The sequence below is a fragment of the Rhipicephalus sanguineus genome, chromosome 11 (assembly GCF_013339695.2).
Source record: "Rhipicephalus sanguineus isolate Rsan-2018 chromosome 11, BIME_Rsan_1.4, whole genome shotgun sequence".
NCBI lineage: Eukaryota > Metazoa > Arthropoda > Arachnida > Ixodida > Ixodidae > Rhipicephalus > Rhipicephalus sanguineus.
Window position 1 is genome coordinate 34273794 of NC_051186.1, and position 19149 is coordinate 34292942.

Here is a 19149-nt window from a genome sequence, read left to right on the forward strand (position 1 = left end):
ACACAGGAAGAGCGCGAAATAACAACTGTCACAAATATTACTTCTTTGTGTGTGAGCAGGGCGCTCCTTTCAGAAACGCGGCCGCTGCAGCGAGCGAAGTGCCCTTCGGGCTCTCTTTAACGTCAACGGGAACGTGCTGTGAAAGCACAAGACGTACAAACCGCCCCCATCACGAGCGAGCGCGCACGAGAGACACCCCATGTAGAGGTGCACTCGCATCGCAGCGAGCGGGGCGACGACCTTTAACAAGAACACGCAGAAGCCATCGAGCTCTGAGTACCGCCTATGGTGTATATAAATAGCTCGCCGTTAGTAAGCTGCAGAACGTGCGCTATGTGGCCGAGTGGTTTCGCGCCACGCGCTGCGGATCGAGTGGTTGTAGGTTCGACTCCCGAACGGAACTAATTGTTTTAGTTTTTTTCTTTGCCATCTGTTAGTGCATAATTTGCAACGTCATATCCGTGACGTAAATGCGTCAGTGGAGCCGCGGTGGACTCCGGCATAAAACACTTTAGTCTTAAAATGTCCTCACTGGATTGATACCACTGATAACTTGTATATGAAGGTGCAAGAATAAAAGGCGTATCGTAGAGCACCGATTACGTGAGATATTGGCGTTAAAGAGCATTGACACCATGATCGAAAAAGCTCTAACGGACTCCTGAGTCGACTCACTTGGGCTCACTGAGACTCTGTGTGAGTCTGAGTGAGTCCGGCTGAGAAATATGTTGGAGAGTTTGAGTCCGAATTGTCTGGTTGAGAAAAAGTTGATTGAGTCTGAGTGCGAGTGAGTCCGGTTGAGGAAAATGTTGGTGAGCCTGAGTACGAGTGAGTGCTCAGTGCAAAATATATTTCTTGAGTGCGCCTGAGTGAGCTCTAATATGTTTGCCGACCTATGGTGGAAAGAGAGACGTTTGAGTATGCGTAACGTAGAGTCTGAATTACACTTGTTTAGATCGGTCAATCGACCACTTCCGTGGTCGCTTTTTAACAGCCAAGCTGTTTCAGCTATCGGTACTTGTACTCTGTCTTGCAAAACTCCTAGGTGGATATGTACAGCAGGTGCGAATGTCAGATGAAAATAAACACGTGAAGAAGAGAGAGTGAAAAATGCAGAGAGAGAGAAAGAGAGAAAAAGAGAGGGAAGAAAGAGAAAAAAATAGAAAGAGCGAGAAAAAGAAAGAAATAGAGAAAGAAAGAGACATGAAGAAACAGGAAGAAGAGACACAAGAAACAGAGAAATAGAAAGAAAGAGAAAAAAAAAAGAGGGCCAGGAAAGGCCACCCAACTGCGCACTTCCTTCAGCCTTGGCACCACTATAGCGGAAGGTGCCATAATTAAAAAAAAACGTGGCCTATAGAAGTAACTGAATGCTTACTGTACATTGACATAAGAGAGTTTGCACAGTGTATATTGATGTCTGGCAGCTATAGCACCGTTTAACGTGGATGCACCCGCTTTGATGCTTGGTGGTACATCTCCATGCCGACGACTAACGTCCATGTTCAACGATTAAACAAACACTTGTGGTAGCTGTAGTAGTTAAGGGTGAAAGCGTAATCAGAGAACGAGTTGTGATAGCCAGAAGAGCGTCGCGTATTGGACGCAGAACTTGGTCGCCATCCTGCGGCATGTTAAAATGTGATTGAACACCACGGCCCACTAGAGGGAAACGCAAAGCGCGTCGTGCCGCCCCGGTAGCCCGGCCGCAATTTCTCTCGGGGCGAGCGCGTTGGCGGAGAACGCGGTTACAGCCAGGTGAAGCAGGCGCGCGTCGCAGAGCTATTTTTGGTTTGATTAGCGAGATTCTATGAGCGAGCCCGATGTTTTTACGACGCTTGGGTTAAGGTCGCCACCTCGCGGTGTGTTAAGGCATTGACAAAATTGCACTTCTGTTGTAAACGCACCGAATGGGACGAACGTGTAACACGTTGCAACAACTAATCGCGGAGGCCACAGTAATGATAAATTACTTTGCTTTGCTGCTCCCAGAGGGCAACACCACCGTGCCGACCGGGAGAGTGGTAGATATAAAAGGCGCGTTTGTAAAGCCTCCAGAGTCTGTGACCGTGGCGCAATAGATAGCGCTCCCGGCATCTCATGTTGAGGACCGAGCGGTCGTGGGTTCGATGCCCGTTGACGGAACTTTTTTCTTTGCCATCTGATCGTGTACCTTTTTTCGACTTCATTTCCGTGACGGAAATACGTCACCGCAGTCTTGGTGGACCCCGGCATAAAGCACTTTCGTGTTAAAAAAATACGCACAGACCGACGGCCTAATGATACCAAACATAGCCATACATCGTGCTAGGTCCTTGTGCTATAATTTATGCATAAACAGAAGGTTGTAGCAAACGCAAGGTAGCAGCTTCGGATGGCACCAGCGTACGCAGCCATGCGCTCGACCAGACAAGTGTGATTCAGGCTGCACTACAGACAATTATATACCTGTACACACTCACGTAATCTTTTATTTCACGTTGCCCCATACACGGACAGTCTTCTTTCTCCGTCTAGTCTCTCTGGTACCTCTACACCATGGGGATCCCATTATATTGAATGAATGCGGGTCGGGGGATGCTTAATTATGGATCGTAATTCGTACCACGCATGCCCGACGCTCTCAAGCGTGCGCAGAATCAGTTTGAACGTGCAAAGTGTAAGTAGTCAGATCGGGCTAAACGATCGATGCAATGATGCACTACCTCCGGGATCGCCGCACATTTTTCGTTGGTAATAACGGACAGATAACGGCACCATTTACGAACAACACATCACTAACCGCGTTGCTGTAAAATTAGAAATGCACTCACCCGGACTGTGTGGCGGTTTCCCATGGTTGCCACCATCATTATTGGACCCGTGACCTAAAAACAAAACACAACAATTTTATATCTGTTTCATACTGAGCAATCCTACACTTGGTGAAGATGGGATATATAAGGAAGTCAGTTCTCTCGTATGATCGGAGTGTTCTGAGAAGCGTTTAGAGAAAGAGTGAAAGACTCTTTATTAGAAAACCAGACATATTTGCCGGCGTGCTTATAACCGCTGGCATGGTACTCTGCGTAGTGATTGGGAATGGGGTTCAAAGATTCCTGAAGAGAGGAAAAAAATAATAAAAAAAGGGAAAGAATATAACCAAACATGAACTGTGCGGGTGAACCTGATAGTAATATTTACGACTGGAACGTCTGGTAACATTAGGCTTTTCTGAATGTGAATCATTAAAGCTTTTCGAATAGGCCAGAGTCTCACAGGTAATTCATTAGTAACTCTGAAACCCTTCGGTGTTTCGAAAGGCCGGGCATTGGACCTAATATGCTGCTCAACCTAAACGGATGGTGGCAAAGCGAGTGCTTAAAAACTGTGTCTCGTCGCGGTGCGTGGCGCATTCAAATAGCACATACGTTCTCCGCTGTCTCTTAGGTGCCGCAGTTATCGCGGCAGGGATTAGTTAACACAGTAGTGCTTAGTTAACCAAAAAACGTGCTTCTGCATGTACAGTACAAGTTTCTTGGGCGCATTATAAGCAGCTTTAGAATAGGGTACAAAAAGCTTTGCCTTAGCGTTTGTCGCCACTGCGCATGTGTCATACGCTATCCACTCGAGCATCCACGTTTAGTTACGAAAATAGTGTACTGCACCCAACGAACGCTAACGCTGTGAGCGCTCTTCTAAAAGTGTCTATTATACACCAGAGCACGCCTGTCTCGCACCCAGGCTGCTGGCGAGCCGAGCGGATACTCTCGCACCCAGACGCCGGGCTGACCGGGGCTGCCAAGGCGCGAGCGGGCTGCACCAAGTAAACAGGGCAAGCTGCAGTTCTGAGGCTTTAAAGTGCGAAAAAGTACCCGTTCACGCCGCTTCAGCGTATAAGAGCTCGTCTGGGCACTACTGCGTCGTCTTCGGATGCCAAAACAAGCTGCGCAACAAGAGGATATTAGCGTTGTCTGCGACGATTACGATGCGCCACGGAAATAGTGCCGGTGCGGTGTTTTCAGCTTCGCCGCGAGTGGATAACTGTTATTCAAGCAAAAAAACTAGGAGCCGAGTGAAAATGCGCGAGTAAGTACACTAACAGCGTCTATTCTGCAGTGTGATGCCCACCTATTTCATTTTGCGAACCTAATTTGCGTGACACGCAGCTGGATTGAAGGCAGGCGTGAGCTTTGTGTGGGGGTGCACTTCATACCTTTGAGCGTTTCCTTTGACGAAAATCTAGTGCAAGGTAGTGCTTTCAAGCACAAGCAATCAGCATGTTTTGCCACTTTCAACGTAGTATTAAGGTTTAGTGCTTTTGATGGCATACACGCCTTCGAGATTTCGTCTTCAAAAGGTAATATGACACGGTGCTCCTCAACAGCTGGCCAGAATTTCGTGCTTTCATTTCAGTGTTTGATGTCCCCAAATTTATTTGGACACGAGGCATCCAGCTGCACATAATACATATATTGGCACGTAAGTAAACAGTACTCGCGTCAGTGTCCTTTACGTCGCAGGCGTAGCTAACCGGCTTAACTAAGAGTAGCACAGTTTCGCTTGTAAAGCACCATCGTTACAAGAATAAAATAGCGCAGGTAGCTTCCAAAAGGGATCGCTGAACGATACTTCAGGTTATACTCTCTGATAGCACGCTTTTGTGAGCAAGACGCATTATTGTAAGAGCGCCCGTGAAACAAAAATTACGTTCCGCGAAACTACCCGTAAAGCGTACTCTAATTATTACGCGATGCATGCTGAAATGATGAGCTTTCACAAAACTTTGTGCACAACTTGTAATATGGGGCAACAAAACATCGTTTCACTCTTTCGCGAGCTGCACTGCAATTACGATTCACGCGTACTACAGCGAGAAGGTTTTTATACAAATTTAACAGCGTACGTATCTGACGAGGTTGCTTCCGCAGCCCACTCAGCACGTACTGTATACATTGTGGACTTGCATGAGGAAGATGTTCTTGATGTTCCAATAAAATCAGCGAAAATGTCCAGGCTAGAAAAGACGCGAAACACGCTCTCCGACGGGCTGAGTTTCGGAAGTTTCACGTTTGCTCTGTGTAGCGTCTGCTGGCGTGGCAGCCCGCGCGTGTTGTTTCGTCGCGTGTGCGATAGATGGCGCGACGCGCGATGCAAATATGGCGATGCGCATGGAATTCGCTGTGTTCTGGTCTATAGGTGCTATGCGTTTCATCGCGAACGAGTCAAAGCGCAAAGCAATTTGACGTTTATGCTTAAGGAACCGCTGTTACTAGGCCTCACTCGAGTTTTGTCAAGTCGGCTGGGCGTATATGTCTTCGCACTTCCATTGTCAGTATTGTATTAAGCTTACTCGCGGACACTGATATAACAAGCATAGGCGTGCGCAGGGTTCACCTTCAGGGAGGGCGAAGGCGGCCGAAGGTTCATCGCAGCGCCCCCCTCCCTATTAAGTCAATGTATGGGGCAGACTTTGCGCCTCCCGATCTTAGGTGACTAGAGCCCCCCTCCACCCCTTCCCGCGCGCCTATGGCAAGTTTACTGCATATGCAGCTGCAACGTACCTATAATGTTAGCACCACTCAAAATCAATGCCTAAGCCCTTCCGCATAACAAAATGTTTAAAATGCGCAGCAAAATTGAATTTAACACGTTCTTGCATTCTTTATTCGCACCAAAATAATCACAGCATATCCACGGAGTGAATGATGATGAGTGGGCGAAGCTGCGGAGGTTCATCGATAAACCGTGAATCTTCCGTGAATTCTGCCCAGTACATCATCACCGACGTGAGATCGGGCGCGTTTATACTAAAGGTTCGATGAGTTATGACGACTTGCAGCTCACTTTAATTTTACATGTACGCTGTGAATTTTCATTGTTTAGAAAACCATTGCTATGGAAAACATCTAACGTCTTTCGTTAAGCAGCTGGCGTCTTTTCGTTTTGCTTTAGAAACATCTGGCGTTCTTTCATTTTGCTTTTAGAAAACATCTGGCGTCTTTCGTTGGTCTATTTCATCAATCAACGGCGTTTTGAACAAAATTTTTATTGTTTATTCACGCACAGGAGAAATCTCATCAGGCACTACCTTGGAGGTAAACAATGGCTGCTAATGGGAATGAGAGACAGAAGAAGTCGGCTTTTAGCTAACACTACACTTCTACTTCTACTAACGCTTTCTACTGGAACATGCCAATGGCTGCTAATGGGGAATGAGAGACAGAAGAATTCGGCTTTTAGTTAACGCGAACGCTGCGAATTTTTTATTGTTCAACAACGCACAGGAAAAATCTCCCACCGGCACTACCTTGGAGGTCAATATCTGGTACTAGCATTACGACTGGTTACGCACCATGACTACGAGGGACGAACGGGTGCCGCTTTAAGGAGCTTCGCCCCTAAAAAAACAACAAACACCAGGCTCACCTTGCATCAGATGCCCCCGAGTGGCTGGAGACGCAGGGGGTCACTTCACGTGCCGCAGTTTAAAAGAAGAAATATCTAAGAGCGTCTGATTCTCGATTGGCGACACTTGCAGCGCGTTGCTCAAGGACATAGACGTAACAACTGTGACAGTTGTTAGCTCACGCTTGCCCTGTGCATGCCTGTGCGTTCTTTTAGGGCGTCCTTCTTTGTGGTTCAGCGGCGCGCTGCAAGTGTCGAGCTGCTTCTGGTTCTTCGTGTGACATTTCAGTTTCTTGTTATCGCATTCATTGCTTCGCTCTTGTGGAGAAACTCTGACTTTTTTGTAGCTCTAACCTAACCGCAACTATAATTTCAATGAAAAGCAATCGAAACAACTCCATTTGTTATGAACTTGAAAACAGGGTACCAGCGAAAACACAGAAACACGTAACACAAGAAGAAGGCGTTGCACGCGGACGAACGCTGGACTTTCAACTGTGCTTTATTGGAAATTGCACTGCCGCACAAAGCTTCTCACGCATGCGCATTGCCGTCACTTCCCACGGCACGTGACATTCCAAACTTATTTTTACGCTAAGTAGGCATGCTCTTTCGACGTCAGAGACAAGGACGTATCGCTGACACAATTTTCTTTATGATTCACAATATGAAATGCTTCTAAAATCTCCCGCGAATATCTTGTCTTTCCCCTACCCGAAATGGTCGTGCGATCGACCGTCGGCTTACTAGATTTGCATTTCATGCAACTGCGGCAATGAACAGCCAGATTGCTTCCAAGGTCCCCGCTCAAGGATGTATTATGTTCCTGCAAACGCTTATTTATACACCTTCCCGTTTGCCCAATATAAACTTTGCCACATGCTAGTGGAACGCAGTAAATAACACCAGTCTTGCACTCAACACAGGGTTTCACGTGCTTGACCAGACAGGCCTCTTTCCTTTTCCGCTCGACACCTATCCTCGCACACAAGCCTGCCAATTTGCATGGTGCGGAAAAACCACGCTGACACTTTGCTTTTCAGCCACTTTATGTTGTGAGAAACCTTTTGTATGTAAGGTATCACTTCAATATACTTCATATTCTTTGTAGGCTTCCTAACTTTAAGCCCCTTCACTCTTTTCAACCCAACTTCCGCCACATACCTAATGACCGAGAACGGGAAACCCGCAACCATCAACCTCTCGACCTGCTCTCTCAGGCTACAGGCCATGCGGTGGGAGCAGCTCCTTTGCACCGCGTCCATGAGGCGACCGAACGCTACGCTTCTCTTGACCAACTTCGACTGGTTGGATTCACATGGCATTAGTGCTTTCTTTATTTGGGGCGAAAAGATCCAGCACACATTTTTTATCTAGCATGTGTCTGTAAAACTATTTGGCTACGCATACATTTTTATGCCGTCATACAACTATTCATGATGTTCTAGCTCCTCATCCACCACGCATGTCACGCGGCATGGGCCATCAATACAAAGTTGGAAATGAAGCATGAAATACTGACATCTTTTATTTTTCAGCCGTTTATTCCATATTCACCCCTGCATTGAAAACATCTTCCTGAAGATTTTTTGATCATCCCTAACAATAAACAATTTCACCAACTTTAGCCGACATCGTCCAAGCAGGAGAAACTTTAATCCGCAATAACGAGACTCCCAGTAGCTTGTTAGTAAGTAATATAACGGTTGCATTACGTTTCCCTCTGTAACACCATATGACTTTATAAGGAACGATTGATCGAGGGCTCGTTTCTTTTTGTTAGACACAACCTAATGAAACGAGCAGATAACGAAGCTAAGGAAGGGGTTGAGAACATTACTTTTGTGTTATAACTGTAGCACAGTAGTTACGACATAAGTGGAGAGGAATTAAAGTGGATGAAAAATCAATGCTATCCGAAGGTTGTAGTTTCGGTCCGTACCTGCAGCAAGTTGATTTTTCATCCACTTTAATTCCTTTCAACTTATGCCATAATTGCAGTACTACAGTTATAGCGTAAAAGTAATGTTCGCAACATATTCCTTAGCTTCATTTTCTGCTTGTTTACTTAGGTTTCGTTTAACCATATGTGCTTATCATAAATAAATAAGCAATAAATAAATAAATAATTAAATAAATAAATAAATAAATAAATAAAAAAGTCACAGTTTCGCCTCAACAGCGAAGCAATGAATGCGATAGCAATAAATTGTAATGTAACGCGAAGAACGGAAAGCAGCTCGAAATTGCCAGCGCGTCGCTCGAGCCCAAAGGACGCACGAAAAGAACGCACGCAGGACGAGCGCAAACTAATGCGCCACAGCTCGACACTTGAAGCGCACTGCTCAAACATAAAGCAGGACGCACGAAACGAACGAAGAGGTACACACAAGACAAGCGCGAACTAATTGTCACAGTTGTTACTTATTTCTGTTTGAACAGCGTGCTCCTTTCGCAAACGCGGCCGCTGCAGCGAGCGAAGCGAAGCACCCCACCGGCCGCCCCTTCTTTCCTCGAGATAAGCGCACGAAAGCGACCACGCCCTGTAGAGCGAAGAGCAACGGCGTTCGCCGGAGCGGGACGACGATAGTTAAAGCGCGCCACACGTCGCCACACGTCGCGCCATCTATGTGGCCACTAAGAAAGTATGCTGAATTACATGGTGTATATAAATAGCTCGCCGTTAGCAGGCTGAAAGACGGTGCTGTCGTGGCCTAACGTCTAACGCGGCGGGCTGCAAAGCGAGGGGTCGCCCGTTCGATTCCGCGCGTCGGAAAGAATTTCTGAATTATTTTTCTTTGTGGCTTTTCTATATATATATACATACTTATAGATATACGATGAATGACGGCGACGGGGACGGACATTTTCCAGCCGAGACTGTCCATATAATTGCTATCGCAATAATACATAACCAAGCGCCAGAAAGACTGCATTGTCTATGGTGGATTTTGTTGGTGTACTCACGCTCCGCGAAGAAATTCCATCTATGAGCAGGTTGTTGCCATACTCACTCTTTTTGTGTTGACTTCCGTGATTGTGCTTCCCTTTATGACTTGGTCTTTTTTTTACTGAAAAGAAATGTAGAAAAGCACGTTCGCTTTACAGGCTGCAGTGCCTGAGAACGGAAAAATAGAGCAACATCGCGCACCATGTACTGAGCAGCTTTGTATTTCCAACCGAATGGTTTATCTCTCACAGCAGTAGGATAAACACATCACTGTACTGCGCTGGGAGGCTTATGCTGTTATGGACGGGGCATACCGCGCCATGGACTTTTTACTAAGTGCACGAGCAGCAATGTGACAGGGAAGTAGGCACAAATAATGTAGAGTGCAGACAATCGCCGTAATACGACGTAAACGTCAACCAAATTTTATTCAGTAGTGCGATTGTAATTGCTGTGCACGCCTTTTTTATACATGTTGTATAGTCTGCGCCTGTTACACTTGTTTCCGAGCGGCTTTCAGTGTGCTGTCTATCCGTCACTGTGCCGGTTTAACAACACGCCCAACTTACTGTTACCGCGTTTCCAAAAAAAAAACAATGGCGTGCAGCGAGCCCAAACGCATGCGAATGGAGTTAATTCGATGCCCGCACGCCCTCTCTCATTACGGTATTAAGTGATCATCAGCTGCCGCGCATAGCGAGCGTGCTTATCTAAAATAAAGAGTTTTGTAGTAATGCCTTGTTCTCTAATGCAAGTTTGTAACGCCCACAATGCTTGTCAGATAACGGTACCGACCGCGTTCTTAGAAAGAACCTATCAAGCCAGATGCTCATTCATCTTGAATTATTTGGTGGCTCTTTCAATATTGAAATAGCTCTCAGAAAACATCTCGGCTCATACGAAGTTATTCTACACAATAATTAATAATATTGCCTTTTCCGTTGCTCGAATATAATTGTGCGGATTAATCGTACCATGCGAGATTTTTCTCGATATCGGTATAGATTACAGAGCGACCTTTGACAAACAGTTAATTGGAAGGAAGGAAATGTTTTTTGCGTCGTTTTATGTTTGTTTCCTTTAGAAGATTACTATATTATCGCGTGAACACTTGTTCCAGTTCGAATAAATATTACTTGTGGTCATTATTCATTTCGAGTAGCTGCCGGTACATGAACTTGGTGGAACATTTTAGTGCTTCTGCTTACCTCGTAGAATATCTCTGCTCAGACGCTAGTTGTACCTATGACAAGACCGTAGCTAGTCGGGGAAACATACGGAAGATGATCTGTATAACATTATAATTACGAAGCCACCCGAGCTGCAATTATAACTTCGCAATCAGTCAGCTTCGCCATCACAATGCAATATTTGGCTATTTTCTATCTCTCAAAAGATTACATTCACTACTTACATGGACGAAATTTTCTCCCACCATTCCTGAAACGTTGGCTTCCTTCCTCTGAAAATAAACAGAAACGCATCTATACGGTTATCTCGAGCATCCTCTAACATTGTTGGTTTTCTGTTAAGGAATACCATTTAGTGAAGGCATTCTTTTATTTCATCATGGTTTTGTTATAAACCTATATCGCGTTCCGTGCAATCCGGGAAACTTCCAAAAGAAGTAACCCTATTCAGTAACCAATTCAGTAAGTCGAAAGAAGCGTTTTAAACACTAATATGTCTAAGCCAGTGTCCACGAAGAATTAAAGCACGTCACTTCCGTCACGGATATGATGTCAACAGAAGGGTACGTGGGAACACAGAAATAAATTAATATAAGACTTTTCTGATTTACTGGACCTAGGAATCGAACCCAGGCATTCTGCATTGCAGTAAGTATTCCACCACTGAGCCGCGTCACTGCTTGAAACGAATTAAAAAACCTATTGATGCGTCACGGCGGACAAGTCGTCGGGTTTAAAGATGTAATATTGTGTGTCAGAAACGCGCAATCGCACCGGCCGTCTCACCACGTGAACTGTGCTAGAAGTGGATGATTTAAAGCTTCCCACCCTTTACAAAGGGGTTCAGTCATAATTAACAATCATCACCAATCACAACATGACCAAAGTGTGCAGCTACATGAGTACGTGTACTGCCTTGCAACGCGTTGTGAGTACCTCTCCACTTCGCAAAATGGTGAATGATGGCTTAGCTGGTACCTCGCAACTGAACTTGCTGTAGGCGCTCTAGGAGAGCTTACAACGGTAAGGTCACGTGCACAGGTGGTGTCATGACTGCGTCGGCCCAGCGAAGCACGAGCGAGAGGGAAGCACCATGCCTTCACGAGTTCTAGGTGCACACTACTCTTTTTTAGATACGAAGCATCTTATGGCGGAGCTCAAACGGTGTGCGGCGTGACCACCCTTACTGCGCATGTGCAGACCCTCTCCACACACCCCCTCTCCACTCCAGCTCCCCCTTCCCCTCTCACCTCTCCCCTCTCCACTTTCCGCTCTCCACTCCCCCTCTTTTCTCCCCCTCCCCTTTCCCTCTCCGCTCACCCTCTCCACTCATCTCCCCCTCTCAACATTCCGCTTTCCACTCCCCTTCTCGCTCCCCTCTCACTCTTCCCATTCCCCTCTCTCCTCCCTCTCCTGACTTCCCTCTCCCCTCCCATCTCCCTCTCCACTTTCCTCCTCTCCACTCCCTCTCCTTCACTCCCTCTCCGCTCCCTCTCCTCGTTCAGATAAAAGGCTCGCGTTAGGTCGTACACACGCTCAGTCACTGCGCCGGTGTCATGAGTTCCAACGTCAACGTCGGCGCCAGTTGCAGTACCTTAAGGCCTGCCGAGATCGCGGAGCAGCGGGTGGAGCAGCGGAAGGCTCGACGCGTCGAAGTGCAACCTAAACGTCGGCAAGCGGACCCCGAGATCCGGCCTAGGGAAGCCCAGCTCAAACGGCAACGTCGGCGGGAACCTGCTACGGATGAAACGCGGGCTCGACATGCCGAAACGCAACGGCAGCGTCGGCAAGCAAACCCCGCCGTAAGCAACGCCGACGTCGAAGCCAAGCGTCAGCGTCGAGCCAGCGCGTCGGCTGCGGACAGACGACGCGAGTCCAACGCCCGTGCTGAGCGCCTCGCTAGACAACTTCAACGACCGGGCTGCGACGGTGCCGACTTCCGGTTGCAGCGCGAATTCCTCGACCGGAGCTTCGGGCACAGCTGCAACGTGTGCGACCGACTTTGGTTTCATAACAATCTGACCGAGGTCGGTAGCATGCGCAACGAACGCCAATGGAACGCGATCGTGCAAGTGCTCCGGCTTCGTATCGCCTCATGGTCCCCTTTAGCGGGAGATGGTGTAATTTTTTAACACGAAAGAGTTTTATGCCGGGGTCCACCAAGTACTTTCGTTACGGTTATGACGTTGATAACATGGACGCCAACGGCGGAGAAAGAAAAAACCAAGATTCGAAGCTGATGATCGAGCCCACGTCCTTGCGGTCGTGACGGTAGACTCCCGACGCTCAATCGACTAAGCTATCTTGGCAGATGCTGGATGCTTCGCGAACGCGTCTTATATCTTTCACACATTCTCTCTAGCACGGTGCTCTCTGTGGAGGTGCAGATAGGCGGGGCGAAGTGGGGCGGTGCCGCTGTCTGTGAGAGGTGAAAGAAGTAATGCGTATGAAAAGAAGTAATGTGTCACGATCTCCACTTACTAGCGCTTTCTACAAAGATAGCACGTGATATCGGAGCTCATTGTTAAAACGTCTCGATACCAGCGAGGGACGAGAACGAGGACGGGCGCTGCATTACTGGAAATTGCGTTCTCGCCCCATGTGTTTGTGTTCTTTAAGTGCTGCATTCAATGGATCCGTACCAACGAGCTCGCCTCAACACCCTCTCCAGCGAGGGACACTGGCCAAGCTGGCGTTGCCGAGGCACCCTAGACACAGTTCGGCGACGTAGTTACGTTATTTGCCTTTCGCTTCGACTTAGCGTGCGCCGGCTCATAGGAGTAGTGCAGCTTCCTCATGCACCAACGGGATTTCTCCACCACCGACTGCTTCGATTGCGAGAGCACCGACTAACCAAACTGCTGCAATACGCGTTGCAGAAAGGACACGATTTCGACGGGCGAATGTCTTGCCTTGGTGGAGCGAGACAGACACCAGCGGGACGCACGCGTTTACGGCTCAGGCTACGAACCTCCCCCTCCCATGTTGCTGAAGCGCAATGTGGTAGTGTATGCATGAGCACAGGCGTCGGTTGCCCATTACTAGAAATTGCACACCGTGCCGTTTCTCTTCTTAATTCACGACGTTTTGAAGAAGTGCACATCGGGTACCAGTGTTGATGATGAGCTTGTTGATGTCATCTTTACGCTGGATTCACGATTCGCTGTCTCCAAATATATGTTCACAACACAGCTACCACAACGGTTTAATCATGATCGTGGGCGTTAGTCGTCGCGATGGAGACATGCCACTAATCGTCAACATGGGTGCATCGACGTCAAACGGTGCTATAGCTGCCAAACACGAATAGACATTGTACAAGTTCTCAAATATCACTACACAATAACCACTACTTCTGGGAAGGCACGTTTCACTCTCGTGTTATACCGATTCCTATGACAGAGGGATCAGTCATATCTTTTTATGAGTCCTGACTTGCCACGTATGTGACTCGTTTTCACGAGACACTTTAACTTGCTTTGGAGACCATTATATCAGTTTGGGACAGTCGTAGGATTCAAAAGAGTGTTAAGGTGTATCTTAAAGAGAGTCATATACGTGGCAAGTGAGGGCTCACCGAAAAAAGTAACACGTACTCCTTTTGTTTGTTCGAGGGTGTGAACAGCGCCTCTCGCACTCACAACACTACGGCGCCTAATCAAAATAGTAGGCGGAGATGTGGCTGTGGGTGTCAACAAGGGTGCATCCACATTGAAGGCTGTCATGCCGACCCAATACGAATACACACTGTGTAAATTCTATTTCTTAACGTCTCATAGAGCCACAACTACTTAAAGGTAGGCACGTTTCACTATCGTGCTATGAACGGTTCCAATGAAAGAGAAATGAGCAATCTTTTTTTTTGTAAAATATTTCGGCGCGTTTGAAACCATGGCGAGATGTAATGGAGGGCTCACTGTAAAGTGGAGGATGCAAGCAAGCTTTCAAATGTTTGTTTTCTGCGGTGCTTGAGTGTACGTCAATATTTAATTTCTATGGGACATTCAGTTGCGAGACTGTCGATTTCCTCACCTGGTAAAACATATTTTCTAATTTCTAGCCATTTTCTCAATGAAAAGGTTTGTAATTCGTAAATTCTCGTTAATTAGGCCCTCGTTAACTTGCAAAATCGGATAATTCGGACGTGTTTCCTGGTTCCGGCCAGCACATGCATGGACTAATGGCGTCAAACTCTTGTTAATTCGGTCACGTATGGCCGCAACCCGGTCAATCCGGACAATCCGCGGAGCGCGCCCGGCACGAAGAGCTACAAATGTGCCAAGCAAAAGAGTGAAAACGGCGTTCGTAGACAACCAAAACGAGCCGAGCCGACGCTGTTCGCAACACTACCTTCATGAGTTAGAAAGCGCGCTTTTGTCCACATGCGGATCCGACACTCAGCAGCTTTGTTTTAACTTGATGCAATCCACGCGCATTGTAGCAAAACTGAAACTTGGCGGAAGCTGCTGAAGATGAAAAGCTTTCATCCGCGGTTGGCATGCTGGCACAAACCTCGTTTGCTACATTGCTATGGAAGAAATATCAGTTTCCGGCCATTTTACCTTCGAAAGGACGATCGTCGCGTGTGAGTGGTGGTACTGGCGGTATGCAATCAGCGAGGGGTGCAGAGCACGCTTCGGGCTAATTTAACACAGGAGTGTGGCGCCGTTGTCGCATCGGGAACTAAGTCACAGCATGACGAAAATGGCGGCTTTTAGACTGCTTTTACGCAAAATAAGTACAGGATTTACATACTCATCAAGAAACTGGAAGTGTATTGGTGTAACAGACGTTTGTTTATTGTTTTCTTAATGTCTACGATAATTCGGCATTCGGATAAATCCAACATTATTTCCGGTCACGTGAAATCCGAATTAAGGAGCTTTTACTGCATATTATTTTCGTTGATTCTAACTGGCGAGCTTACATGAAGGGTGCCCCAGCTAGCTCCAGCCAGAGTTTAAAATATGTAGACGCACTCTATGGCGACGCGACCAAGCGCGTGTTGCTTTTTATCACATGGAGTCTGTCACACTATTTCTTGCGTTCTACTCAATTGGCAAAATGAGGCAAAATTAATTACCTAACTTCTAAACAAACAAAGCTGGACACAAAGTTCAAATGAGAAAGTTGTAGATCGGTTTGCAAAACGTATGATCAGACAGCTTCTAACTATTTTATCGTGCTTTTCTGCTTATTAGAAATGCCCGCGAAATACAAAAAAAAAATTGAAGCAACGAAGCTTGGCAAATGTTTCAGCTCCACTAATGTGAAACCTGGGGAGGGGCCAAACATGCAGTGTGCGCCGGTATTACAGCTTCATCGGCCCTGCGTCGGCGTTGGCTTTCTCGGACAAGCGCACGTTCTCGCTCTTCGCGAGCTTGCAGTTCAGCGTTCATCGCAGAAAAAGCGTTTGTGGAGCCAACGCGCGCCGTTCGCTCTCTCTTGCCACACGGCGCACGCTGATTGGGCGCCGGAGATGCGCCGGTGGGAGTAGCAATCATACCCATACTTATAAGGTTGCGCCCTCTCTTGCGTTGTACCGGTTTTAATCATTTAAATGAAAGGCAGCGTTGCCGTAAGTTGTCTGCCTGTTCTATGCAAAGCAACTTGCTACGAGGTATGCTTTACAGGAGAAAACTTGGAATTTGAAACCAATTTTGAGACGGAATTTATTTCTCTTAATTAACGCAAATAAATCCCTATAACTCCTCTATTTTAAATTAGTTTAAATCATGTTAGTTTATTCTGATGCGCTTTTGACTAATTATACACTTGCTTTTACCATAGTTTTACAACTTGATTTACCGTGACGACATCACACGCCGATAAGCCGAGACCCTAAGGCGCTTCGCCCCTAAAATACCACGTGATATGCCAGCTTGCGCGCTTATGCGCGCCGACAGTGCAATACCGCCTAACGTTCCTCTTCCAAACGACCATAGCATTTGGCATGGTGTGCTGCTGCTAAATAGGCGACAGGGCAGCGACAATGGTAGTTTGATTACTGACCTATTACTTGCGGCAGCACGAGCGATAACCGCTGCGTCTGCTTATCGCTGTCATGAAACGCCGCTAGGGAAGCATATCGTTTGTACGCGGAACGTTAGGGAGCACTGCAATCACGGTGCGCAAGGGGGCATGCCACGTTTTGTATTTTTTGTATTTCACAGGCATCTGTAGTAAACAGAAAAACACTAATACTCAATAGACAGCAAGTTAGAAACTGTTGAATCGGACGTCTTGCAATCCGATCTACAACTTTATCTTTGAAACTTTTTGCTTAGCTTCGTCGCTTTAGTAGTCAGTTAATTTTGCATAATTAAGCAATCAAATGAAACTCAAAGAACAGTGTGGCTTACTCCATGCAATAGTCCACAACATGCATTTGGTCGCGTCGTCATAGAGTGGGTCGGCATATTTGCAAACTCTGGCTAGACATGGGTGGGGCACCCTGTATATCTTTTCGCATGTGTAATAATCACTCCATAATAAATAATTTATTGAGATTGCGACCATATAAGTATTTCCCGAAAAAAGTGATTTGCTGACTGATCACATGGTATGTTTTACTGTTGATAACATATTCTTCAATTATTTTTGGTCTTTATTATTACTTTCATTGCCACATTCATTGTTTATAAACTTATTATAACTTTGTTTGCGTTAGGAGCGTTACTATCACGGACGAAGAACCCACCCCTGCCCCTGTGCGTCTGCCGTTCCTGCCCTTGTCTGTCGTGTTTTGCTGTTTCTTTTTTGCACTTCAAGTGTTTAACTGACGCAGACTGAAGGCATTGCGCAAAACAACGATAAGAACGGAGTGGAGTGAGATATCTCTGTGCAGTATCTTTACTAACCTAACTGCCTATCCGACCGCAGAACTCGCGCACGTCATTTGCGCACACGTCATTCACAAGGAGACTCCTAATGCTTAAAGATAACATTTCACCTACGAGCAGTCCAGGAGGATGAGTAAATTTAGCTGCACAGAGTCCATACTGAATTCTCCGCTGTGTTTGTTCGTATATACCTGGCCTGTACGGCATGTAAGATTCTATTAAAGCGCGACGAACTCGACCGCGCGTATACACGTAGGTGATTTGGTCGGTTTACGTTTATTGTGGTGAAAAAGCGCAGACGCCTGCGAGTGAACATTCAAGACAACTCACTGCGACACACCGCATTGTCGTGTCTGTTCGCACGTGAGATAGTTCCCCATATTGTCTTGAACGTAGCACATGAGGCTGCACTTTTGTCATGTAACGACATTTCTATAGCCACAATGATGCGTAGCTATTTAGGTAATCTTTTGTATAAAAATCCCGGAATAGAATTCAGTGTTATTATGACTGCTTCATAGTACATCACTGACAAATCTTGGAGAAGCTCCTAAGAAAAATTTACCATTTTAGCATACGCTCGTTATACACATGTATTATCCATATATATGTGTGCTTTACACTATCTCAATCCGGATATTCTGCTGTATAATACTGCTGGTCTACTGTACCATTGTACGACTGTACTTCATGTGTAATATATGAACCCAATGTGTTGTTTCTACTGCAGTATGTAAGACGCACATTGAAAGTTGAGACTTTAACTGCAGCTCCACCTCTGTGACGACACGGGGACCGAAACATTGCTGAAATATATTTTGGTTACAGTACCACAACCATTCACCCCTTCGCTATATAAGACCAGCTGCACATAGCAATGGTTTTTCCATATACTGTGCCCTTGGAGGCGCTGTTGTAGCCAAGTGCCTTCCGTGACCATAACACCATTACCAAAAAAAGAAATTCTTGATGACTTCATGAATCACAACACTCCCACTATGGAAACGCCGAGAAAGATGTAATATTTACTCACTTTTTGCTTTAATCAGTTCCACTTCTTCTACTATGACCGCGACGAAAAGAAAGGCGATTATGACTAAGGAGACTTTCATGCTTTCTTGAGGCAACAGAAACTCAAATGCGAGACGGTGAATTTTCTGCCGCTCTTACGTGCGTGTGTTCAGCATGCAGTCCAGGAACCGCAGCTTGCGCAAAGTAAGTCGTCCTAAGACGCCAGCATACGCTATTTGCAAAGAAACAATGCGGGTTTGAGTGTATTGACTATATTTTTATTTTGTCAGTGAAGTTCTCTGAATCTCTCCGATCCGACAGATCCTGCTGCCTTTAAATCGAATGCCACGCATTGCAGGAGAAACAAATGACAATGGTTCATGTAAAGACAAGCGCAAAATAATAATTCATATGCTCTCTACCATCCAAAATGTAGCAATGCACTATGCATTGTCCTCATGACCACTTGCTTGTGAACGCCTTAATCCTGTACGGCATATGGCCACAGGGAGACAAAATTTGTCCGATCCCGCGGTTCACAAAGGGATGACACTGTCGTAATGGCGTGCCTCCTCATATAATGGATATTCTAACGTGCATAATATTAAATGCGAAGCATTTCTTAGCGAACCTCAGGTACTTTGGGCGTTTCTATCTATCTATCTATCTATCTATCTATCTATCTATCTATCTATCTATCTATCTATCTATCTATCTATCTATCTATCTATCTATCTATCTATCTATCTATCTGTCTGTCTGTCTGTCT

The 19149-nt window shown here is 46.2% G+C and overlaps 1 protein-coding gene across 15 annotated transcripts in view; it reads right to left on the reverse strand.

Annotated features, from left to right (window-relative positions):
- Window positions 1-18774, reverse strand: part of LOC119374518 (histone-lysine N-methyltransferase, H3 lysine-79 specific) — a 79670-nt gene extending 60896 nt beyond the window's left edge. For 5 of the 15 annotated variants that reach the window (XM_049410876.1, XM_049410871.1, XM_049410875.1 and 2 more), the window contains exons 1-4: window positions 18403-18772; window positions 10752-10799; window positions 9402-9458; window positions 2814-2867 (exon numbers count right to left, since the gene is read on the reverse strand). In XM_049410876.1, the coding sequence (XP_049266833.1) occupies window positions 2814-2867; window positions 9402-9458; window positions 10752-10799; window positions 18403-18481 (238 nt within the window). In that variant the 5' untranslated portion in view covers window positions 18482-18772. Of the gene's footprint in view, window positions 1-2813; window positions 2868-9401; window positions 9459-10751; window positions 10800-18402 lie in introns of all 15 variants that reach the window. The other 10 variants (XM_049410865.1, XM_049410874.1, XM_049410867.1 and 7 more) reach the window with 3 other exon arrangements.
- Window positions 18775-19149: the final 375 nt, after the last annotated feature.